Below are 25,993 nucleotides of genomic sequence, written 5' to 3' on the forward strand. Positions count from 1 at the left end.
TTATGCCACGTTAAGCACCAACTCAAGTCGCAACAGCACCGGAGCTGAGGTGCATCACCTGTGCTGAGAGCAGTGGGCAGACAGCTCTGTTTTCCAACCACACTCTGCAGAGGTGTGTAGAGTCATGCAGGAGGTGACTGACAGTGCTGCAGTGTGATTGGTTTTAACACTTCCTATTGTTCTCCTGTCACTGATAACCCCAGTGACCTGGGCCCAAGGAAGGAAGGCCATCACTCCATTTGTTGTGGTGGGCTTGTCAGCTCTTTGTCCACAGATAACTTATTAACTCACAAGTCCGCCAAGAGAAGAAAGATTTCTCACGTGGCTCACCGTATGGTTAACTCAGAGTAAACAGGTTTTCAGAAGTGCAAAGAAACTGAGACGAGGAAATACATTTTTTACCATGGTGAACGTTTTTCTTTATCTCAAGCCAACCTGACATGAGCTGGAAATAAGCTAAGATGATGGTTGAATCATGATGTGGGAGTTGCAGGAACAGAGAAAAAAGGAATAATAATAGTAAAAAAGTGATAATAAAAACAAAAACACTGCAAACCATGTCTATATAAATAACACTCAATACTTTCAGTAATAAATAAAATTACAGCTGGTGCATGCTGGACGTAACTTTGATCTAGTGCATGTTCACAGGCTAAAATATATGAATATTGTCACTTTGGTGTCAGTAGCTATAGTTCAAAGCACACTAAGTGAACAGTGTTGTGTCTTTCACTAGTGCCCAACCTGCGGGGGCCTGCAGGGCTGTACGTGGTCTGCACAGACAGAGACCAGAGACAGACCAGAGTCAGCCAGGGTCACTCCACACCTCAGGCACAGAGCTGATGTCATGTGTCTGCTGCTTTAATAGTGTACTGTTCCGCTTTGCTAATGTGTAGGTCTCACTCAGCTCACTTTACAATGACTTCAGCTGTTTCACTTCAAAGAACCAAGTGTCAGAAATGGACTGAAATGTTTTATGTGTGGTGAGACAAACTGCTTTAAGGCTGGAAACTGAAAGAAGAATTTGACCCTCTGTCTGAAGCTCTAAAAATACCTTGACACAAGCTAATGTGTAATGATGTGGTTGTGTGCCTTATGCTACGGGAAGGAAGTAATAGAGATTGAATCAATCACTCAAAGACTGCACAGTATGAAAGACTCTTCTGTGCAGCTCTAAGTTATATGTTGTATTGAAATGAACATGGAGTTGCCTTTAGAGAGTAATCCATTTACACACGTGTTAAACTATAAGATGATTTTGATTGATTTGAATCGTATATGTTATTTTAACGGGTGCACAGTGCAGCCCGAGCTTCCTCTGTTTCAGTAGGCTATTTGAAAATATGCCATTTTTATTATACAATATATATATCATTTAAATATTGTACATTTCACTACCTCACATGCGACAGTTAGAGATGGTTTGCAGTTTATAAGCTGTTGCACACCTGCACAGGTTATTTTGACTGAACCATTGTTCAGCTCATGACTGGGTGGACCTGTACTGGGATTAGGTGAGCTCAGCGAAGTACATTAATAAAAATGATAAAAGAAGGGGCCGTCACGCCTCAAAAGGTACAACTGAACTATGGAGAGTGAGGAAGACGTCACAGTTTTCACTCCTCCTATCAATTAGAAGAGGTATAATCAGGCAGGTAATTGAACACACACCTGTGTGTCTCTGTCATGGGTGTGCACTGACTGTAAATTAGATCATATGATAACCGACTAATTAACCCAACAGATTAAAAAGTTGAATTGACTGCAAGTATTTAGACATTTTTAATTACACAAGACTCCTACAGGAACACTGGTGCTGACAGTTTTGTCTCAAATGGTGGTTGTTAATCGCCATCTCCTGGTTCACATGAAGTAGTGCAGCGAAGTCATCCAGGTGTTATTCTACCATTTCCAGGTAGGAGAGGCTCGTTTCATTTAATTTTTCCCACTATTCGTTGTCAAATGTAATATAACACGGTGCCATAAAAGTTCTTACATAAGTCAAATTGTCTGGATCTTGCAACAGGCTTTTAAAAGTGGTCATCCTGTCCTTAGTCTCGGCGCAGTAGCCTGGAGGTAGAGCCGCGGAAGATTTTGACATGATCCCCAAACAGCTCCAGCACCGATGCTGCTGTGCTGTCTGCCACATTTCAGGTGAGGACAATAATGTTTTGTTAGTCTGCCTGATCAAATCTCCCCATTGTCGAGACGCGTAATCCCCCTGAGTGCCTGTGGGCGCTCCGTGCTGCACACCGAGGGGAGGACAGACCCAGCTTGTGTCTCTCAGGGGCCAGTGGACACCGAGGTCAAAGAGTTAACCATCGGTTTCTCTCAAAGTTAATTAACAGGTGATATTTGAAAACCTGAAAAGGTCGTTATCGAACATGTTGCATGTGTGTTTCCTTGTCCAGGTCGCTGCAGACTGATATGTAGACTCATTTTCAAATAGAGTCGTTGGACTTAATTCATTCAGGTCTTTTTAGAAACACCTGGGGCACAAAAGTGATGCTAGACTAATTATGAAGTGATGAAAAGAAAATAGAAGATGGACAGTTCCAATATGTTTTCTATTTTAAATTAAGCACCAGATTGTAATTAGTTTTCCTGTCATCTTAAACAGTGACTACTAAACTGGAGAGTGATTAATGATGTGTTTTGCAGTTTTAGTAGTGGTTAGTTTATTCTTTTACACACAAACTGTGTATTATAACTTTAGCTGCAGTAGTGATGGTTACCACCTCCTGTGTGGCATTTGTAAATAGCCAAACACCCTGTGTGCTTTCCAAACAGTCCCCAAAGAACTAAAAGGGAAATCTTTGTCTACTGTTTTCAGTTTTTGTTTCCTTTTCTTTGCTATAATCAAGACTTTGCACCGTGTTTGACACAAAAGATGCCACCAGCCAAGGATGCTTGGTAACGGGACCTTACACAGACTTGTCTCCGTTTAAACAACGTGTCACTGAGCTGGTGCTAAATGTGTCTGTTTACTGGGCTTTGTTTAATTGACACTGAATTGCCGGGGCCAACATGGTAAACAATTAGGATGAAATTCTGTCGCATTAGCCGCTTTGAAACGGCCCAAGCAGATTCCAATCTTAACTCCAAGAACTGACTCAGGGGAGTCTAATCCTGGTGATGGAAAAAGAATCCCACCCATGTCAAAACGGGCCGCTGCCCCAGGTGCAGTAGCCACACAGGCCCTGGCTTGTCTCTCTTTATCACAGCTGATGAATTGAGAGGACCCTCTTGGGCATACCGCCCAGGCTCTGGTTTGGCTAATTAGAGGGTCTGTTTTCTCATAAATATCTATAGTGATGAAAATTAGGCAAATGAAGCCTGTAGTTACAGCCTGTGAAAGTGCAAGATGCAAATTCAGACCTCTGAGTGAGACTGGAGAAAAACCTTCTGTGTGTTCTGTGCAAATTTCATCTTAAAGTTGTGTGATACCTTAATAGTGTCCACATTTGAAAGGTCGTGGGGAATAATCCACCACATTCAGCACTTCCTATTCTTTAATTCTCACTTTAATTCACATAGCAGCAGTCTAGACGAGCAGTACAATACAGTATATCATGTGTGGTGTTGTTGTTGTGCGTCAACAATGGGAGACAGTCATCGTTAATCAATACATTCACCTGCAATTAAGGCAAATTAGACATCTGTTGAGTACAGTTTAATGAGATCAGGCCTGATAGGTTATCTTGAGTATTGTCGGTGACATTTTGACAGCAAGGATGAGCCATAATCTCATTGTTCCTACTAAGTCTTACTGATAGCTGTAAACAAAGGCTCAGACTCTCCTCAGATAAGCCATCCTCCCTAACAGTCGTAGATTTCACATTCTGCCGGAGAATCACTCTGACATCTGTGTCATCAATGCAATATACATCGTAATTAATGTGAGATAGATCATTATAATTCCAACTATTGAATGCAAAGCAAGACTACAGGAGAGGAAACAACAACAAAACAGTAAAAGTAAAAATCTGAACTTCCTAATTAAAAAACATTAAAATGTGTTAATGTAAGTAAAAGAAGTTCAAACTATCTAACCTCTTTACATGCAACCTTTTACATGCATTCAATCACATCAAAACCTTTTAGGAATTATTTTGTTCTTTTCTTTCTAAATTGTTCGTGCTTTCTAAGGAGTGTTGTATAAAAAGGTTAACATCAGTACTAATCCACTCAAAAGCAAAAATGTTTTTGTTGCCAGGGTGTGAAAAACACATGGCTTGTCTTTTTATTTGTCTCTTTAATTTATGAGAAAGACTTGCCTAGACAAAAAACTACAAGCCATCTGAGCCAGTTAAGAGGAGAAGAGGCCTCTAGTAGGAGAAACCTAAAGACAAACTAATATGTATGGATCCAGACTTATAGATTTAGTTATCATTGATCTGTAAAACATTAGTAAATTAATTAGGTAAGGTCCTCATCAGACATGTATCAAGAAATGTAAATTAACTCTGCTTTGGGATACATCAGTCCTTCTTTAGTTCATATTGCCTTCAGGTTTGTGCATCACACTAATGGTGCCTTTAGCAAGTAGTGTGACTTTTGTATGTATTTCAGTAGCGTCACACGAGCCTCATGTGTTCCAGCTCCAGTGTCTTCTCTCCATGTTCCTTGCTCCCCTGCAGTGTGTGGAAAGGTTTCACTGGAAAGATTCAGATCCACTATCACCCCATGACATCACATCAGTGAGGTATCAGCTGACTCACACACACTTCACATGACCCCCATATCTCCTGAAGGCCAGCAGCAGCTGCCAGAGATGCTACTGTCGATAAAGATGGGATTTGACCTAATTGTCAATTATTTGTTGACAACAGAATAAATATGAAGGCCTAGACACAGCTCAGTATTTATCAAATATAATCCTATAAAAATAGGAAAAGCAAAAATTCTGTGCAACCAGTCAAGCAGTTTGCTAGTGGGGAGTCTATTTAAAGTTCAGAAACATTATGCCTCGGTTAGAGATGACTGCCGTAAGAGCACTGCGTGCATTACGTGTTTAGAAGCACCGCTCTATATTTATCAAATCATGGGGCTTTCTGTGCTGCATGTACATGCAAAAGAACGCCTACCAGAGGACATACAACATGGTGCTGCTGAGACTCCAGACTTCCTAGACCTTCACCTCCTGTGGAGCAGGAGACAGCTGACAGGTAGGAAACCTGATGTCTATGAATAAATGCAAACGGCTAGAAGTGCAGGAATTATTAATAATTCTGGTTGTCTTTTTTGTCTGTGGTAGTTTACACTCACAGACAGATAGTTTCTATGAAGAGTTTTCCATTATGTTATATTACATTACATCACATTGCTAGAAATACTGTGAGAACACATTGTGCTGCAAAATGTATGTTTTAAACGGTTGTACTTTTATTATCGGATGAATGTCATTATTAATCTAATGATTTTATTCATATGTGGCATGTTAGTGTTTCGTATTTATGCTTTTAAATTATTATATTATCTGAGAATTGCTTCATTCTTATGTTAAAAATGACCTGAAGAAATACAAATTTACTTGATATAGATTGATCTTACATCACACCAATGTTGATTGCTTTTTGCAGGTTATATTGCACCTGCTAAGTCAAAATGGATGACTTTGAATACAGTGTGGAGATCTCTGACCGTGACTGGCAATGCTTCTTTACGGAGTGCGAGGAGTGTAACCTGCTTCCTCCTTCATTAGCACGTGTGGACGACTCAGGGATGAGTGACCTTGATGATACAGCGTCCATGCTTGCTAAGAGGGTTCAGAAAGTCAACCTAACAAGCTATTCAGAGGCTGACGGCCCCATCGGCAGCCCCCCAGACTGTGAGGACCCTCCTGTGGAGCATTATCTTAGCGAACACGGTGCTAGTGGAATGGAGAGCGTCCTTTCAGGCAGCGAGGAGGACATACACCTGCAGTCTGTGAATATATTCTTTGAAAGACTGAAAAATCTTACAGAGCCTGAGAGGCTTGCAGAGCCAAGCCAAGTGAGAGCTGGAAAAAACAGAGAGCCAACAGAGGAGGAGCTCAAGTTTAGTGATGGGCAACAAGCCATCACCAGCACTTTGCCAAAACACACCCCCAAGTTAAACTCGCTGCCTGCCAGGGGTGAAACAGTTGTTGTCAAAGAAACCTGGAGGCCTGTCGACACAATTAGCAACACAAACATAATGAAAAAAGTTCTGCCTGGTTTTAGTATTTCCCTTGAACCTGCAGCTAGTGACTGTGCAATCAAAACTAACAGCTCAGCTTACCCTGAAGCAGAGTTAATCATCAGGAAGGAAGCCTGCAAAGAAACCAGTGTTCATGACTCACTGGAAAAGTGTTTAGCTGAGAGTTTCTACTCAGAAACAACACCTCACACAGATAAAGCGATAACGGTAGACTTGTGCACACCAGTGCATTATGTTAAGCAGGAAGATTCACCAACAAGCCACTTAATTCTCAGTAAAAAGTGTGGCAGTGATTTATCAAATAATGTAGAAATGATGACAAGCCCGAAAGTTCTACAGCAAGAGGCAACAAGCACAAAAAAAACAGGGAGCCAGCAATCCTCTCCATCTGCCTCCATCAAGAGGAAGAGAAGGAAGAAGAGACGACTCAGTGTTGATCCACTTGAGAGTGGGCTTGGATATGAGAGGCAGGTTTTGGTCAAGCAGAGGACTGAGGATTCAGAGGAGGAGCAGTACACACGAAAGGGAGGAGCAGGTTTTGGTTTATCTGAGGATATCCATTCAGTTCCTTCACATGAACCACATAAAAATGCCTCTTTATATTCAGCCATGAGCAGTCCTCCTGTGAGCATGTCTGCCAACAAGATGGAAGTAACTTATCCTCCACTGACAACTGACAGTCAATACCGATACTTATCAGAGAGCATAGGGAGGCAGGGAAGGCATAAAACAGGCTTGACTGAAATTCATTCAACTGACTACAGTCAGTCAGTAAACGCACTGAGTCAAATAGATGACAGTGTAAGGAAAGCACTAAGCATCAGTGGTAATGTGGTAACATGTTCACAGCCATACATGAAATTACAAGTAGAAGAATTAACTGGACCAAATAAATACTGTTGGCTGCCACGTTCAGTTGATGCCGACGTAAATGGAAAATCTGATTTGTCAAGAGAGATTGGAAACGGTGACAGATATGATTCCAATGCAGAGAGTCTCCAGCTGTCTAATAAAGTGAATCACGTCAACATTGACTGTGAAAATGAACAAAATCTAAAATGTATTACAGCAGAGGTCAAATCAGTAACACACAGTGTTTTACCAAGGGCAGATTTAAATGACCCTCAAGTGGAAGTCAGCCAGAATGACAAACTATCTGCTGCTAAGTCAGTCCTGGCTGTAGAGGGAGGAAATTCTGACAGATATAACCGCACACTGTGTCAAAGAGAGACTGAGCACCAACAACAGCTGGAAAATGACACAGACCAATATAGCTTTATTCGAGGAAAGACTGACTTTCCTCTATCTGCAACTGGTATAAGCAGTGCTGTTGTTCACAAAACAGAACAGCAGCAGTTAAAAAGCAGCGCCTGTCCGTTGTCAAGTGAGCTTTCAATCAGAGTGACCAGTGCTAAATTAGCTGACGATTGTACTAATTCATCCTCTAATAATAACTGTCTGTCAGTAAAACCCTCTAAATCTGACATGCTATCAGAGAAAAACACAACAGCTCAGTCAGAGCCATCACAAATAATGGCTTTTCAAACAAGGAATCCCTGCCCATCTGGTGAATCGAATCCACAAAGCATCAGACAGAGAGAAACCAAACTGCCCACGTCTGAAGACTTACTAACAAGTCCTTCAGATATTACACCGCTATCATCCTTCAGCAGTGTGGATACACAATCTGTCACGTCACTCTCAAATGAGAATATCACAGACATGTCAGCAAGTTTTTGTTCATCCATCTGTCAAAATGAATCAGGAGGTCGAGACGAAATAAAATCACCAATGTTGGAAAAAGATGCTGCATTAAATGACTCAACAGAATCAAAAGTTGATGTACTGGGTGTAGAAGAAGATGCCATCACACCACCCAAAGGTGAATGTGAGCCAAAACAGCCACTGGATTCAAAGCACTCAGTGTTTACCATGTCGTCTTTTTGGAGTGAGATGGAGAAGCTGACAATAAATGACATTTTGGGTTTAAGAATGTTGGACAAAGCCGCTCCACCCAGCTCCCTTCCACCTTTACAGGAAAATGAGGAGACCGAATCATTTGTAGCAAATGATTCAGGCTTTTTAACGCAACTGGATGAGTCCAAGCCTGAGCAAACCACAGAGGACACATCGAGCGCTCCTGATTCTGCACAGTCAAGTTCAGGTTCTGTTATGGCACTGGATTCTTCCTCTTCAAGAAGTGTAATGTGGGAGAGTGAACCTGTCCCGGCGAGTGTTGGTGCTAATATTTACCCTGAGAACATGATGTTGACATCTGCAAGAGGCAATTCTCAACCCGTTCTTCCTGGAGGTGCTCAGAAGTGCCTCAAAAAGATTTCCAAAAATATAAGTGTGCACAATCTACATGCGCTGGAATCGGAGCCTTTCAGCTCCACATGGAAACACCAAACTTTACCAACGTTAGACAAAGGAGGATTAAAAAAGGTAGAGTGCTATACTGATGAACATGTGCCTAGGAAAGACCATGATATGGACTGTTCCCCCTCCTCTTTGACAGACTACACATCCTCTATTGTGGATTTATTTCGATACTTCTTTGGTGGAAAGCAATCAACACCAAGCCAATCAGAAACAGACGATGTAACCACCTTTTCCACTTATGGAAATTCAATCCCAGAAACCTATGATCATTTTTTCTCCGATTTTGATACAGAGAGTTTCTTCTGCCCTCTCATCACAGCAGAGGAGCAAGCCAAAGATGAGTTGGTTCCTATCTTTTCCTATTCTCGTTCAGCTAACAGAAATCTACAGTTTCCAGAGGCTTATGATTATTTCTTTGCATCCTCCTCATCTGATGATTCTTCTGTTGAATCTGACGATGAGGATAACTCTGGTCCTGTAAGAGTGGTGACTAGGTTCACCAGAACGGCAAGCACTTCTCAGATTTCTGCAGACGTTTATGAGAATTTCTTCACAGATAAAGATCTCAGACAGAATTTCTTTTGGAAAAACACACTCTCCTTTAGGAATTTTAATTTAACTGGATCTACAACCCAGAAAGAGGCTCTCTCAGACTCTCTGTCTCTTGTACCTGTGAAGCAAAGCAACATAGGAAGGACAGTTTGTCCAACTAATGTTCTGGGAAATCAAGACATAGTATTTCCTGATCCACTTCTCTACCACCTGGAGGAAAGGATCTCCAGGCAGCTGGTACAGCAGCCTTTCAGATATGAGGATTTGCAGACAGCTGTTTCCAATCCAAGTAAGTCCTATTCTATACATTGATGCATCAGGTTTTCACTTCTGTTGTTAACGTCGGAATGGAGAAACGGTGCAAGAAATAAGTATGCAAGTATGTAAAGAGAAGAGCCGTATTATGACTCCAGTGATGTCAGTGAATTAGTCTCATGCTTAATTTGCATTTTGTGGCTCTAATTCACAAATAACAATTTGAAATACCACAGACTGACAAACAAAGGTGCCTAAGACTCTTTGATTGTAAATATGTGTATCGCTAAAACATTTTTTAAAATTAAAGCTGTAGATTTTTCCTGCTGCTGCATTTTACAAGAGCATAAGTGGCAAGAAAAAGTATGTGAACCATCTGGAATTTCATGGTTTTCTGCACATATTTGTCATAAAATGTGATCTGATCTTCATCTAAGTCTAGAGTAATACCAAATATAATGTGCCTAAAATAATAACACAAAAAATTCAGATCTTTATTAAGAACAACTATAAAAACCTTATAGTGGTACTGAAAAAAATAACTAGTTAACCCTGACATGTCCTGCCATAGACACCCTGCTTGTTCAATGTTTTACATACTGTAGACTCATGAACACAGATGTTAGCCAGGTCCAATGATGCCTTCAAATCTTTGGCTGTCACTCTGCGTTGTTTCTTTACCTCACTGATGAATGTTTGTTGTGCTTTTGGGGTCATTTTGACTGACCACCTCTTGGTAGTAGCCACAGTCACAAAGTGTCTCCATTTGTATCGTAGGTCCTCTGAAAGCTTCTTTTGGTGAGGCATGGCTCACATAAGGGTATTCTTCTTGTGCAGAGCAAACTCAAAAGGTTGGAGTGTTTTTTGTTAAAGTAGCTCTAGTCCACACCTCCAAACTAATTTTCTTAACTTATTCTCAATAAATTATTATTTTAGGCACATTATATTTGTTATCACTCTTGATTTAGTTGAAGATTAGATCACATTTGTGCAAATTAATGCATACAACCATGAAATTCCAAAAGGTTCACACACTTTTTCTTGCCACTGTTTATTAATAGGAATCTGTTCCTCCTTCACTTAAGCTCCTCACATGTGGACAGTTATATCGTGTACGATATATTACCCCCTCAGTCAGCTGTTACAGTCATGACCGGGACAGACTCTCTTCTATCAGATGCCAGAGGACACTAGACTGCAGGCACGTAGTGACAAACAGCAAGAGGAGTGGTTGTACGTGATAACTTGACTTCCCTCAATGAGTGTGCTCTCTAAGCTGCCAGCAAAGAGCTCTAATCTATGAAGAGGAAATAAAATTATCATGTATGTGTAAATCCCTGTTCTCCAATGAGTATTAATTAAGAGTATGACCAGTAGAGCCACAAATGCAAACATCATTAAGCAGCCTTGTATAGATTAGAGAAGTAGAAACTATGCAGGTGCTGGGATTTGACCAGATCAGTGTCAGAGCAGGAGCTCCAGCATATTACTGGAGGCTTAAACTCAGCTGTTGGTGTATTGATGACAATTTTGTGATTGATCTCTGGACGTCTGTTGTTTTCTGTGTTGCATTTTTATGATTGATTATAAATAATATATGATTTTTAAATATATTCTGTCACTGTGTTTTGAAGGGTTGGATGCTCCTTTTCTGCCTCTCAGACAGTCAGACATGTGTCTGATCTGTATTGCATTTGCTTCATGGGTTCTGAAGACCACAAACCCACAGGTTGGAGATGCCTGGAAGGCAGGTATGTATGTTTAACATGTATTAATAATGTACCTGACGAATAACAGAACAACTGCACATTTAGTTTTTTTAAATATTGAGCCTGTAAACCCAGTCTTCTATTAAATATTAAGGTAAGTATTGTATTTTTTCAAATTTGCGCTGCACAGTCTCATGAGTAAGCAGTTGACTCACGCTTCTTTGGATTTTCACACAGTTCTGTTGGCAAATGTAAGTGCGCTGTCAGCCATCCGCTACCTGCGTAAGTACATCAAGATGGAAGCAGAAACTACTGAGAAGACGAATGACGCCATCACACCTGATTCTTGATGTGACTTGCTCTCAACGCAGCATGATAGAAATGATTAATTTTTCCATTAATGCTGGATATGAGCCACTGCAAGTCATTCGAAGAAAATTACTAATGTTTTATTTGTTACATTTTTGCACTATATTTGTTTAATTAATCATAAGTGTCTTTGTAGAATGGAAATTAAAAAAGGGGTTAAGTTAATGAGTTGGTGATTACACAGTTTTTCTTCTTGGGCTGGCTTTTTAACATTAGAAAACATTTGTATGAAATATAAAATGACCAAAGGCAAGACAACATATGTACATTTATTGAATTAGCTATATTTAAAATAAGATTTCAGAATGTACTAAAGGAAGATGATGCGCATGCTTTTTCAGAGGTGTACAGAGATATTATGGTCTTTGATAAGTGGATTACCTATAAGCAGTCAGAGAGGGTAGGAGTCCTAATGTTTCCATTACATTATTACTATGTGCCATATTAACGCCTTTAAATATTCCAGTAACAGAAATTGAAACTATATTGCAAAATAAGTTCATATGAGAATATTAATGTGTTTTGAATGCATTCTTACATGTATGGTTCATTTAGGGACTGTAATCTGTGCCAGTATCAAGAATATATTTTATGATAGTTATTATTTTTTTTTGAGTGATAATTTAATAATTTCACTGTACAGTATTTTGTGAAACTCTGTGAGATGTTAGTCAGTTTAACTGCAGTAAAAAGCACAGATGAATTGTGTTGTCTTTTATTTCTACGACTTTTCAAACACTAGATGGCGACATGTGCTCACATAAGAACCCGGACACAGCGTCACAGCTGCAAAAGCTAAAATTTTCTTGTTGTTTACAGACATTTATTCAGAGAAATGCTGTGTAATCTTATCATTAGTTAAAGCTATTAAAAAAGAAAATGAAAATGTGTATTCAACATTAATTAACCTGGCAGATGGCTGAGTTGTAAAGAATAGTTCCTGCATCTGAGCACAACCCACTAACTTTCCTTTAAAGGGGTGTTCACAAGGGACAACATGTTTATTGTTGTTTGTCTCATTAATGTTTCATGTTGAAATATAATCTCATCTGTCAATTTGCTCTATCATCTACATTTCCTACCTTGCGGTGAAGAAGGTAGAATATTTTGTATTATACTTTCTTTACAACACATACAATCAATTAATTAATTTCTGTTTATAAGATCAAATGGAGATGGGCTTGATTCATTTTCCAGTTTTATTTGCAATTATTAATAAACACCTCAAACAATAATGAACAAAGCCACACGGGTATCAGCACTCTGCCATAGTGATAGTAATATTAGGACTTTTTAAGGTAGTAACAGCCACATGTCTTTGCATCGACAATGTAGCATAATAAAATAACAAATGTACAACATTTACAAAAATATACAGTATTTTTCACTATAAGCCGTGGTGGAATGCTTTGTTTAGCTTTCAGTAGAAATGCATATGAAACTATAAACTGGACAGCATGTTAGAAAATATTTATATATTAAACCTGCAGGTTTTTGCACTACATGTGAAATCGTCAGTGCAATTATATAATACAATAAAAAAAATAAAGCTATTCAGTATGTACACTTGACGACTTCTCTCTTGAATGCTACATATCAGTCTGTTGAAGTCTGTCTCTTATCTTTTTAATATTGTTGCCTTTGCCTGTTCGTCTTCATGCCTGCACTCGTCACTGTGCTACTTCACTGTCCAACATCTAACAACACGCTTTGTCGGATGTGTTTGTTCATACTGCACGCAGCAGGAGCAACACAGGCTGTGGTAGTTGGCTTTTATTATCCCTCTGATAGAGATCTGTTGTTTGCACACGTCCAGACAAGTGCCGAGCTATTGTTTTGTTTTATGGCCATCTCTGCTGGGTTGCCATGGCACCAAGGCCTCTGGCCCCAACGTCTAATCCCATCCAGTGTGTCGAAATTCCAGACGTTGGCTGAATCATTCCAGTATCGCAGTCGTACTCCCAAATGTTGTCATAGTCAATTTCCTGGTCATCTGGTTCTGTGGGTTCGAGGTAGGAATTGTGATCTATAGGAGTGACAGAAGATTCCCAGGCTTTTAGTGTCAAACAATGACAGACAAAGCTTCATCCCAGCTAAGTAAACTTGGACACAGTCCCAAAATACTTATGGTGTGAGTGGCCTTGTCTCTATATATAACCTTACTGAAAAACCAGTAGTGTCACATGCCACCACTACACTACCTTCATTTTTTATTTGTGTTCTTCCTAATAGTAACATGATGAATGACAGGTCAATCTGCCATCAGCAGGTAAGGTTTACTCTTGTTTTCATGTGTGATAAGAGATCCTGTAGATACGTGTGCAGTCCAGTTGTGTGCAGTCAATCATGGCCTAAGAGTAAATCATGTCTGTGGAACAGTGTTCTCTTACACTGGGCCTTCCCCACATGTGACATCTGCACCAATGGCATTTAGAGCTGCACTAAGCTCCATTTCATTGGCACATTTACACATTTCCTGCACTTTCAACTCTGTAGCCTTTAACTGTCTACCTGCTGACAGACCCAAGAGTTCAATCAATCCAAAGTGCCTGCAGTGTGAAAAGAGTGGGAGCTGTGTTCTTAGTCCTTAGTGGCTGGCAGTGTTCACTTGTGAAAGAATATGATGCCACGGTGTTATAGCTATGACTTTAAAGTGGTCATTGTTTACATTGAGTTTATGTAGCCATAACTTTAAAATAATTAAAATATGTTTTTAGTTTTTTTTAATATTGACGATGAGCTGATGTTTTGTCAGAATTGGTAGCAAACTGTTGACCATACTTGAACTCTAAGTGTGTTTTATTTAGCATTGCATGCCTTAAATTTTTACCTGATGAGTAACTGTAAGACATCTGAGGCATGTTTCTTGCTGTGCTCGACAGGATCAGTATCTGTCATCAGATGTGAAAACAAAAGAAAGTTACTTCCCGCGAACTCAATTATAACAAACATTTCATCTCTTGTTTTATCTGTCGCACCTGTTCAAATATCACCTGCAGAACAAGTATGTACACCTACTCAGCTACCAAACAGTGCATCACTGATGAGAGTTTTTACCACAGCATTCCAGAAACTGGAGCGCTGTGGGAGATGATTATCGCCATATTTCTCACCTGCTCTTGCCCATAACTGGGAGCAGGCAGCAACTTTAGCCTTGACACAGCTTCTGCTCTCTGTTCTTCTTGTGTTTGAGGAGTGTCCATCTCCAAGCCCAGAGCCTGTCCTTGGGAGTTAGTCAAAACCAGGCTTCTCCTGCTGCGCCTGCCCATTGGAGGGGTGCAGAGCTGGAAGGAGGAGGGTAGGAGCAGAGGTTCCTGCTGAAGATTTTGGTGGTGGTGCTGAATTGGCTCTTGCCAGCTCTGCAGCTAAAAAACAGAGGAAGATTTCAGAGTTTTAAAGCTACAAGCATGTAAAACTTGACTTTAGACGATTAACACTAAGGATAATTTACAGTACTTATGTACATAATACACAAATATTCAATTAGATCTTTGGTCAAGAGAGATAAAGTGAAACAATTCTGGCAGAAAAGGGAATTATTGTTTTTAAATGTGTGTAACACTCTCAAAAACAATGACTACCACCGTGAACAAAGAGACAAATAAAATTAACTTTTTTTTTATACATGTTAGTATTTATTAAGTAGTTACTTCTTGTTGCAGAGCCTTTGCACCTGATCTGAATTTTTTTCACTCAGCTTGTGTGTGTGCACTGCTTGATATCGGACAGGTTTCCCAGGTGTAAGTCGAACCTATGGATCCAGTATCAGTGACCCACTTACCACTGGTCTGGCCTCATCCAGGAGGTAGATTTCGGGGCTGCAGGGCTCATCATACAAAGGCGACAAGGGCTGGCGGGCGCACATGTCTGAGTGGCGTTGGGGGGTATTCAGGGAGTAGTTCACGGATGTCTGAGGTGTGCTCCAGCTGTTAGACTGCTCACAAAATATTCAAACAGATCTGGGAATTAGATTATTATCATTAAAGCAAAGAGAGGAAAATGATCTGTCTTTCTCTCCCACGCTCTTCAGGTTCACATAAGGCAATCACATAAGCTGCACTTGGTTTTGAGGTTTAGGATCAGATTACCAAGGTCTAATACCAGTCATGATTTTCATCACTGGTGTGACAACAATTTGTTGCAATAGCTCTCAGTGTAGAGTTTAAAAAGTGCACTCTGAGCTGCCATAGTGTTGGGTATCTACTCACCCAGTGTAATAGATGCTCTTTGGTGGTGGGCTTAGGTTTTGTTTATGAACGATAAATCTTTACATCATCAAATGGATTGATCAACCTTAATTTTACATAAATGCCACCATTATCCTATTTGTTAACACTGTATACATAATGATTCTTTCATCAACATTTGCTGCATCTATTTTGGTTACTGTGCACATGACATGTAAATTAAGTCAACGGTCCCATAGGGAATATTTGGTTATCAAGTGAGACGCCAGACTGAATTACCTTGACAAGTGGGGCTTTCTCCAGCCGCTGTGGGCTGGCACGGTGCAGGGCAGAGTAGGGTGTGCTGTAGATTTGAGACATCCCCAAGCTTTCTGCAGGCTGGAGGTAAGAGCTGCAGTGGGGTGAAGAGTAGCGCCCTGACAAAGGTTGTAGGTCACGTTCAGGCCTGGTGTGAGAAGACACACTATTGGTTCTACTGTCCAGGCGGGCAGTCTCTGTCGAGGAGGGACGGCTGGAGCTGTACTGTAGGGACAACAAACACAGCCCGGGTTAGTTAGCCAAGAGTGGCATCAGTAAAGCAACTTTTATGAACACTCTACAGCATGTAGCGTCTTGCATCATTTTGTGTTTTTCAGTGTGTAAGAGAAAAAGGTCTCTATCAGTTTAATTGGAAGAGTAGTGGTTCAGCTCAGCAGTAGCACAACAACAAGTCTTCGGGGCACAGAGCCCCCTCCACTTCAAGCTAATTGGATGAGCAGCCGGCCTACATAGCCCCTGTCCTGGGGGAGTCCTGTTAATGCAGAATGCTTCAGTACTTCTTAAAGAGTCTGTAGTTAACGAGCAAACTATTCACAACTGAATCAGCTTTTTTTTTTCATGGGTGGATGTTGTTTTGAGAAAATGACTGACTTTGTTCTGATTTTACTGAAAAGGCCTGAGGATTATCACCTGAGCCTTTGTAGCTGTAACAGGAGCAGTTTGGTCTCTAGACTTCACTTAATAATTAACTTTGTGAAAGAAAAGTGCTGCTGCTCAACTCCACCAAAACAAACACATTTGTAGCCATTACGCCTACCACTTTTATACTGGTGCTGATATTTTATTGTTGGTGTGTCACTTCCAGAATAACTCTGGAGCTCACAGCTGACTTACACAGAGGGGTTCACTGTATCCTGGAGAGAGCAGATTGTGTTCACGAATGGGTAACTGAAGGTTGTAGGACCCACGTCCACTCTGTGACTGACTGAACTTCAGGGACTCAGTTTGTCCTTGGCTGTTGTCACTCCACCTGTCAAACTGTGGAGCCTAGAGAAAACAGCAGTAGTAGTTAATGTGATAAGTCATTTCACTGGTGGTATGGTTGTGTTATCAGTTTCCGTTATCATTTTCTCCATGCTTAAATTTACTCCACCCACAGGTTCACAAACCAGGTGGAGCCCAGTAGTTATGGCTCATCAGCAGCTGTGAACAGTGTAATTGTTTTTTAGCTCATGAAAGAAAGGAGGGTGGGTCTCACCTCTCTGTGCGTCGGGGTGTAGATGATGTCATATACAGGGGGCGGGGGGCTTAGAACGGGCACATCAGCAGCTTTGAAATGCTGGATCCACTCACAGAACTCACTCCTATCCAGACACGACACCACTATGGGGTTGATCAACTTCCCTGAGAAGAGAGGAGGGGGAGGACAAAGCCTGTCATTGGGTCCAGTCGCTCACTGGAATGTGCTTTAGTCAATATGTCATTCACTGGGGATAAAACCAGTTCATTCATTGAGGGTTACACTTTGTGACGCAAGCAGACTCACGGAAAGGCCCACTTAGCGTAAACATGCATAAGAATGTACACATTAAAATTCCTTTAATATATTTTTCTCAATACCAGCGTGTAGTCGAGCAGCTCGCTGATTCAGTTTATTTACCTTCAATCATAAAGGAGTTGGGTTTGACGTCTTGGCAGGGCGTGGTCACAGTAATCATGTTGAGTGGAAGTTTGCCCTGTAATCATAATGACTCTTAAACACAACTCTCAAATGAAAATAACAGAAAAACTGCATGCATCAAGCTCAGAGTAGAAGAGTGGTAGAGTAAAAGGTCAATGAGGTCAGTGGTACCTTATAGAAGAGGCCATCGTTCTCCTCTGATAGGATGATCAGTGTCGATGGGTACATCACCAGTAGTCTGTCACTCTGCTCCTGTGGGGTATAGTTGCACGTGAGCATTATACGTGTCAATCTTAACATAAAATACGACATGCAGTACCAGTTAAGCACCACCTGTGTTATAATAACATTGTTTGCTTTAACGCTTCTAACCTAACTAGGAAGGGAATGATACATCACGACATTTACAGGAATAATTTTCATGTGAAGACATCATTTTATTTCACAGATTCAATGAAAGAGAAAAGAGTTTGTGTCTTATTTCAAAAGACACAAACTAAACAACAAAGTAAAGCTTTTTAACAGTATCCGTCATATATCTGTGACCCAAGAAATAATAGCAACACATGCCTTCTGAAGGTATGAAAACAAGCCACAACAACCCAGCTTTTTGCCTGTGCAGAGGCAGGAGTATGAATAATACAAAGCACAGAGGCAACCGTGAGACTTGGTGCAGACATAAGACAACACCAGTATTATCCTTTAATACTTTGTTGAGAGGAACAGTTTAAATTCCAGTAAGATCTTCAGTCAAACCAGTTAGTGGGGCATTTAAAGGTGCGGCAGTCTGAAAGTTTATGTTTCCTCTCCGGCTCAGAGGGTGTGTCTGGACAGACAGCTGACATTCCAGCTGTGAGGTGAGTCGAGTCACTGCGTGAGCCAGGCAAATGCCTCTCACACACCCAGGCCTTAAATCTCACGTACTTCAAAAGTGCTGCCGCCATTTCCCACAGGGAATTAATTGCAGATATCCATGCAAGCTGCATCATGATTAGTGTTTTTACTGGGCTCTATGTGAAGCTGTATGAGCATTATTTATTTGTGCTCATTTCTGCCTTTCTAAGCAATAAGTCTATTTTTCATCACCTGGCAGCAGGTGTCTGACACATCTTTGTTCGTGCCATTTGCCAAAATATCGACTCCACCTGTTTCTCTTACAGCTTACATCGTGTTGAGGTAATGTATGTGTTGCCCAATTTAAAAAGTATGTGAGTCACTTGGTTTTAGCGCTCATGTTTTCTTGTTTTATTTTGGTCATGTGAAAAATTCCCAGAGACATAAAAGATGTGTGTTTCGTGGGTCAGTCAGCTGCACTGTACTTTTCCAGAAATAGGCAACAGTGGAGATGGTGTGTTTTACTAAGACAACTGATAATAGTGATTCACTCTTCATGAGCAGCAGTGTTGTCATACCTGACAGGGCAGGTGCTGCAGCCGGACTTTAGTTACGTAGGTGATGGTGCCTAGGCTGTCTCGCTGAGAGCCCTCCCACTCATAGATGGGCTCTTTGTTGATGGAGTTTCTCAGCTCTTCTCTGCCCTTGGGGGTCTTGTCCTGGTTTTAAAAGAGGCGAGAAACATCAGCAAGGTAAATATGAACAGAGCTCATCCCTTAAGCAAATATCAACTTGTTAATGTGACCTTTTTATCTCTGAAATGTCACCCATGTTTATTCATAAAAAGAGTTCCCAAACTAAAACCCTAATAAGTTGAGTTACTTTCTTCTGTCATGACACGTGGGTTCATGTGTTTCATCCCCCCCGGCCATTTCCCTGCCTGTAGGTGTGGAGTCAGCACTTTAACCCTGTGCAGATGTGTGGGTTAGTTTAATGTAGGATGTGATGTGGTCAAAGCCACTCCCTAGTATCCAGACCTCAGGGAGAGCCAGCAGTGACCTACTTGACTCACCAAATCTACACGCTCACACACATCCTGTTTCAACCTCAGAAGAGGTTAAAGCCAAAGTATTTTCTAGGCTGATCTACCAGGTGGATTAAAAGATGACCAAACACAAGCTCATTTCCACTTGAAAAAACAGGAGGTTAATCATAAGAGGCAGTTTTATTGAAACTTCATATAATGTAAAGGTTGTCAGGAAGTGTTTGTGTTGCTGAACTTACTTTCACTCTTAACTCGTAGTTTTCGAGTGCGATTGCTGTGCCTCCATTAGCCTCAATGTTTTCTTTGAGCAGCCCAAACCACAGATCCATTTCTTCTTGGTTGGCACAGTAGACAATGATTGGGTTCAGGCTAACACCTGCAGGGAGCAAAGGTCACAAGTTCAAAAAAGGAAAGTGCCACCCAAGCCTTTTTCAGGAATCTTTTCACCACAATAGTAAATTATTAATGAAATTCGCACTCTGCTGTCCTTGGCTCTTTAGGACAAGTTGTGCAATAAGTACAATAAATGTTAACATACGTTCATGATGTGTAATAATATACTGCAGAAAATGCCCCTTGACCTGTTTCGTTTAGCATTTAATCCATTTTAATCTAATCATAGCAGACGCTCTCTCCCACATACTGTTTTCTCAAGGGGAATGAGCAAGACCTGGGATGAAAAGAGCTGGAATCTCCCTCGATCTATCAGTCCCACACATACCAGAGATAACCAGCACAGATTCCAGCCCCATGGGTTTATACTGTAATTGTCTGAAACCATGGCCCACTGACTGCTCTTAATAAGCAGCTACTCTGGACTCAATTGTTGACTTTCTCTATCTTCCAACTCTTAATTGTAGACCTTGACCATAGCACTCCCTTGAAAAGTTATTTTTCTTCCACAGTTCAAGCAAGGTGAGTGAAGCACATAGTCAGACTTTTTCTCATTCCGACTTAGTCATTCAGTCATTTTACAAACACCACAAGCTGTTGTTAAAAGTAATTAACCATCCTTATTTAACTTTCACAGCCACATTAATTCTAACCATCTGAAAACCTTCAGGATTGTTTACAGACCGCATCATGCTGTTTGCTTCATCACCCTCTAAACATCTGTTTATATAAAAGCTGATTCATATTTTCAGTACAACACCAGGAAATCGCTATAAGATCTGTCGCCTGACTCAGATTTTCGTCATATTTCCTCTACATGTTTCCTGTCATTGATGCCTCCCACTAAGTAAATAAAAGTTCACCCTGAACAATGGAAATAACTGAAATGCTATACCGCAAAATAGCAAGCTTGATCCTTGAAAATGCAAAGTCAAAGTAGAGAGGCAGTAGAGAAGATTCAGATTTCAGTAAGATAAACACTCTTTGTGACTGGGACTGATGTTACCTTGCCTTTTTCATAATGAAATGATCTCCTTTCACAGTTCAAAAGCTAAGTGGCATTTCGGTCAGACGTTAACCTAAGCAGTTTTTGGAATGGGCCATAGATTATATGCAGTGACAAGGCTAAGAGCAGTAACTGGGCTTTTCTGTGTGACAGCTGGGCCGACTAAAGTGCACCTGTTCTCTAACAAGCGGGGCCTTGAAGGCTGATTTGGCCCCCTGACCAAGGGTGAAAGGGGCCCAGCTCTAGTTAGTCTTGGGGTTGAGTGGAGGTGAAGAGGGTCGCGGCATCTTTGAATCACTGGAATGTCTCACCATAGTAAATAGCGTGTGGTTTCTTGATTTTTTTTTAAGCAAGGGGCATTTGTACTTTGATCCATAATTGATGAGAGGGCCGAAGATAGTAGACCACCACCAGATATATATAAACCAAAAACTAAGACTCTCGCTCCAGCTTTAGTTCATCCTCCATCATTCATTTTAGCTTGAAGCTAACTTGTCAACATCCCCCGGCAGTGACTGATTTGTTAAATTCAACACAACCAATAAAATTCCCAACATATGATTATGACATTCCAGGGCTCGGAGCCAACAACAGCTTGTGTCTTTTTTAAGTCAACCTTACCGTTTATTTGAAAGGCGAATTCCTGGGGTTGGCTGTGGTTGCAGTTCTGTTGCAGGTTGCAGATGGTGAGTTCTTTCAGAGGAAGAGTTCCCTGCACACAAAACAATAGAAAGTTTAACCAGGCTTCTTTAGACAAAAACATTCTTTCATTCACTTAATAAAAGCATTGCCTGTGACATTTCCTGTGCTGTTACGCTCTGTTTGAGCCAACTGTTTAACAAAAAAATCACAGTGTGATGATGTACTCACGTTTTCTTTTCCATTTGTCGTCATCTATATTCTGACTAATACTGTACACAGATGCTTGTCTATCTCTTTCTCATATGAATATGAGCTCTCCTCAGACATTAAAACAATGATTAATGAATGCTCATGATTTATTAGACAGGTGAAGAACCACAATCATACTTTCTGTTTACTAACACTGCTGGTTGACAGGGTACCTATGCAGTCTCACACTACAATACTGAGAAATCTGGGTGAAGTGATACAAACTTACTTGGTATGTCAGACCAGTTGTGTTATTAGACACAAAATGAAGGTGTGTCTGGAAGAGATCTAGGTAGCAGTCATGTACATCCTGCAGATATAATGAGGAGAAAAGAGTGAAATAGTTAAAGACCAAGTGTGAGATGTACTAGAAGTAAACTTAAGTCAAAATTCACATACAGTACACACAGGGTTTAATTTTAGCCAAACAAGAAACAGCAGCTGACATCACAGAATGCCACGTTTTTATTAGAAAACGGCTCTAAAATTAGCTGGTTTAGTGTTGATGAAATGAAACTGTGCAAGCACATGATCATCTGATGTTGGTCTCGGATGATAAATGAGTCATATGTTACAGCTTGATAAGTTTCACCACCAAATCCTAAGATTAATTGTTCTTTAAGTCTTTGCCAAGGATGATGCCTTATACTCGATTTCATCTTGAAACATCTTGTTCTTGTTTCATCTGCTGATTCATGGAGCAGCTACAGGAAATGTTCTGATTTATTATGTTGGACAAGGATTCTCAGAAAGGAATTTCTTCACTGACCACAAAAAAAAAGTTGTTTCTATTTGCAACACTCTCCTCGGTGGTTCATATGTGATCTTTGTCGACTGTTGTGTCACAGCTCTGACAAATTGCAGTTCCCACGGCGGGGAGCAGGCATGTCCTCTATCAGTCAGTGGGATCAGAGGAACACTCTCTACCCCGAGGTTTTCTCTGTGAGATGTTTCACAACCGCAGCAGAAACAAGCATGTCCAAACACAGGCTGCGGTCCTCTTTATGGCAAACTGATTGGATTATTCACAGCCAATGTTTGGTGGCCGCAGAGCAACATCGCATTACTTCCGAGCATCTTTTTTTTTTTTTCTTTCTTTTTTTTGTTTTGGTTTTGACATTTACAGCATTTACATGGATGATTGGCATGATGTGTCACTGTAGGCTTGGTCATGGTTAAAGACCTCATTAACCACAATAGGGATTGTGCAGTACTAGTTTTGTTTTCTTTTATACTTGCTTTCCTGATGTTTCAACATAGAGCCATTAAAATGTTTTCTTCCCCTCACCTGGCAGTGGAGGAAACGGAAACGAACTTTAGAGCTGTGAATCATTCGTCCGTAATTCTTCACGTTGATGCTGCTTTTCTTCCAGCCACTTGCTGGGTCATAAGGAAACGGTGGATCCCATTTTATGTTCTCAATTGTCTGCAGATCTTTATGAGACATTTCCTGCAACCAGTCAAAATAAAGTTTAGACATGACATGAATAAACCAGTTAGTCAAAGAGAGCTGTTTTGTTTGGTGTACTTATTGTTTCCTACCTTCCTCGGGGTGACAGTGCACAATATATTGATGATGCTGTTGGACTTCTCCTGTCCCTCTTGAGGATTCTTCTTGCGAAATAGGCGACTGCTGCTCAAAAAAAAAAAAAAAAAAGACACCCACGGTCACCACTCACTCTCCAATGTTTGCCATCAATTGCATGTTTGCTTTTAACGTCCCATCTCAGTATAAACAAGGATCATCTCCTGTTTATATAAGTTGTCAGATGCACAGCTGACCTAAATACAACAATCTCTTCTATGCTGGTTTTTCATTTCAGATTCAGGATGATATTTTATTTTCCTTCCTATTTCTCCCCTTTTTCTATTTTAATGAAGTCGATCACTGGTCTTGACCCACTGATAGAGTTGAACTTTAACAGCGGATTAATGTAGTTTGTTTCTTACATTGACCAAAGCTCCTTCCTTTGTCATTATTCCATCAATGCCAGCTATTTCAATTATAAGAACAATCAGGTCTTGTGTTTCTTATAGTGAGAACATGCATAGGAAAATCAGCATTCAATGTCCCTCTTTGTTTTGCATGACCCTCATCTGTTACCATTACTGTCACATCTTTATGAGGAAGCTCCCTCACTGCAAAGATAACACTTGGGGTCTGCTTTAACAATCTCAGCTTGTGGTTTATCTGCTTATCTGTGCATATGGGTGCCAGCGTCCTCAGTTCAACAACGCAGGCTTTTGTTTGAATGGTGGGAATCAAGGTCTGTCTAATCAGGAAATCCCTGTCCAGCATCAGTCGCTGATGTGTGCTTAGTGAATGATGCTTTTCCGGCAGGATTCTATTTAAATTTTATGAATAGTGAAAGCAAAATATGCAAAGCATGCACACTGATGCTATCTGCAGCTGCAATTAAGAAATGTTAATGTTAATGAACATAATAGACAGGTAATAGTGCTGCACGCCCAACATTCTTCAAGTCACTGCAGTGCCAGTCACTCCTCTACTCTGTGGGGAATACCTGAGCCTCACCTGATTTACTGACACAAAGGGTTAGTAGGATACACAAGACAGAGGAACACTGAAAGTATTGTTCATGCAACCATTTATCCAATTTAGGTGTATCAGTGTTGAAGTCTAAGCCGTTGAGTTTTTGAAACCCAGTATTTTTTAAGGTTTGCCCTGCCTCTGTTTTTATTTGAAATACTTGAGCTAAGTTTCATGTTTGACAAAACCAGCGCCTGAATCATCACACGGCACAGCAGTTAGGATGAATTAGATTCATATGTGGTGGACTAGCAGAGTGGGCTGTACCAAGTGCAGCATGTCCAGGAGTAAAATCCTAAAGCTTTAAAGAAATCCACACAGGAAAACAAGCATAACCATTTAGTGCCAGTGGTTTCCGGTAGTCATCTTCAAAGCCTTCAGGTCAGATTGGGACAAGCTATCAACTAATATATCAGGAATCATAAACCAGATGTGATCATTAAATATCTGTAATTGATCACATGTGATCACAATATTGAGTGGGGGTCAGGTCCTGATTTTGGAGGGAAACCAGATTCACTGACAGCTGGCAGATCATCTTCACAGAAATTCAAAGAGGAGGCAAATGGTAACTGGATCATTGACACCGTTTGGCCAGACAGGCACCAGGCAGGCATGACTCCGGGACTATCCTGTATTACAATATGATCCTGACCCTGGCCTCGCAAAATTCACAACCTCTGTTTAACCCTGCTGCTCAAGTGCTGAGAAATACCAGTAATTCCTTCCAGATGAAATGTAGAGTCAAAAATAACAAACGGCAGCCAGACATGTGCTCTCTGTCACACTGGTACAGTAAGAACACCTGGATAAGTCGAATAGTTACTTACCTGTTTCTGCGAATGAAACTCTTGCTGGAGAATCTGAAGTTATGTTGGGGGACACATGACATGCTGCTCCCCATGCTGCCGAGCTCTGTGGGGCTTTGCGCTGATCTGTAGACAAACCGTAGTCCTCCTACTGTGTTGTGAGTGTAATCCAAGGGCACAGTGTGCTCACTGATGAAGTCAGACTTGTACTGAGAGAGAGGAGGGCAGGCTGAGAGCTGTTTAGTCAGACCGGTGAGAGTGTGTCTGCGTAAAAGGGGTGGAGTCTGGGGCTTTGCCAAAGGCTGTATGTGTGTGTCTGTGTGTGTGTGTGTGTGTGTGTGTGTGTGTGTGTGTGTGTGTGTGTGCTGAATGTGCTGCAGTAGGACTCACACCTTGTATGAGAGTTGTCCCTGTCTGTTAAATCAATCCCCACAACAAAGACAGGGAGGTTCAAGAAGACGTGTGCCATTTCACACCTTCCAGGAGCCAAATGGGGCTTATTGTTGGGTCACCACTGCAATGAGCGGTCACCAAACACACTGCATGGTGTGTGTGAGTCAAAAGGAGCTTCCATTGACATGCCCAGGCATGTAACGTGTTTGTAGACTGAAGTAATCTATTTATTATTGCCCCACATCAGTACAATTTTAAAACTTAAAGATCTGGAAAGTTTTATATTACATGAAAATAAATTGTTTTGGTTGAAAACACACTTAAAAATAGGTAAAACATTAATGCCTTATGTAAACCGAGGAAGGGGAAAAATAGTTGTGTCTTGTTCTCCTTCAATGTCTTTATGAGATATTTACATTTAGTCTTTCATCAGGATGTGACCTGTCAGTGTGAAGGAAAAAGATGATGCCATTGTATTCTTCTCATGAAGTGAGACGG

General features: G+C 40.8%; 2 protein-coding genes across 2 annotated transcripts; one reads left to right on the top strand and one right to left on the bottom strand.

Annotated features, from left to right (window-relative positions):
* Positions 1-8,148: 8,148 nt before the first annotated feature.
* Positions 8,149-12,093, top strand: perm1 (PPARGC1 and ESRR induced regulator, muscle 1). The gene is made up of 3 exons (XM_026367922.1): positions 8,149-9,403; positions 11,004-11,120; positions 11,316-12,093. Exons 1-3 carry the CDS (start codon positions 8,173-8,175, stop codon positions 11,426-11,428), a joined length of 1,461 nt encoding a protein of 486 aa, XP_026223707.1. The 5' UTR covers positions 8,149-8,172; the 3' UTR covers positions 11,429-12,093.
* Positions 12,094-12,632: 539 nt separating this feature from the next.
* plekhn1 (pleckstrin homology domain containing, family N member 1) lies at positions 12,633-25,320 on the bottom strand. The gene is made up of 16 exons (XM_026367919.1): positions 25,124-25,320; positions 23,285-23,375; positions 23,031-23,192; positions 21,972-22,052; positions 21,473-21,563; positions 19,692-19,828; positions 18,986-19,126; positions 17,745-17,825; positions 17,553-17,628; positions 17,151-17,296; positions 16,787-16,939; positions 15,914-16,156; positions 15,229-15,381; positions 14,561-14,812; positions 14,278-14,338; positions 12,633-13,473 (listed from the first exon to the last, which is right to left on the bottom strand). The coding sequence occupies exons 1-16, from the start codon at positions 25,195-25,197 to the stop codon at positions 13,289-13,291; spliced, it is 2,127 nt and encodes a 708-aa protein (XP_026223704.1). The 5' UTR covers positions 25,198-25,320; the 3' UTR covers positions 12,633-13,288.
* Positions 25,321-25,993: the final 673 nt, after the last annotated feature.

This window comes from Anabas testudineus, chromosome 7 (assembly GCF_900324465.2).
Source record: "Anabas testudineus chromosome 7, fAnaTes1.2, whole genome shotgun sequence".
Classification (NCBI taxonomy): domain Eukaryota; kingdom Metazoa; phylum Chordata; class Actinopteri; order Anabantiformes; family Anabantidae; genus Anabas; species Anabas testudineus.

Coding starts and splice junctions, on each gene's coding strand:
- plekhn1 (XM_026367919.1), bottom strand. CDS start 25,197: ATGGGGAGCAGCATGTCATGTGTCCCCCAACATAACTTCAGATTCTCC. Junction 23,376..25,123: donor AGTTTCATTCGCAGAAACAG/GTAAGTAACTAT, acceptor TTTTTTGAGCAG/CAGTCGCCTATTTCGCAAGA. Junction 19,829..21,472: donor ATTCGCCTTTCAAATAAACG/GTAAGGTTGACT, acceptor TGCTCCCTGCAG/GTGTTAGCCTGAACCCAATC.
- perm1 (XM_026367922.1), top strand. CDS start 8,173: ATGTTGGACAAAGCCGCTCCACCCAGCTCCCTTCCACCTTTACAGGAA. Junction 9,404..11,003: donor GACAGCTGTTTCCAATCCAA/GTAAGTCCTATT, acceptor TGTGTTTTGAAG/GGTTGGATGCTCCTTTTCTG. Junction 11,121..11,315: donor TGGAGATGCCTGGAAGGCAG/GTATGTATGTTT, acceptor ATTTTCACACAG/TTCTGTTGGCAAATGTAAGT.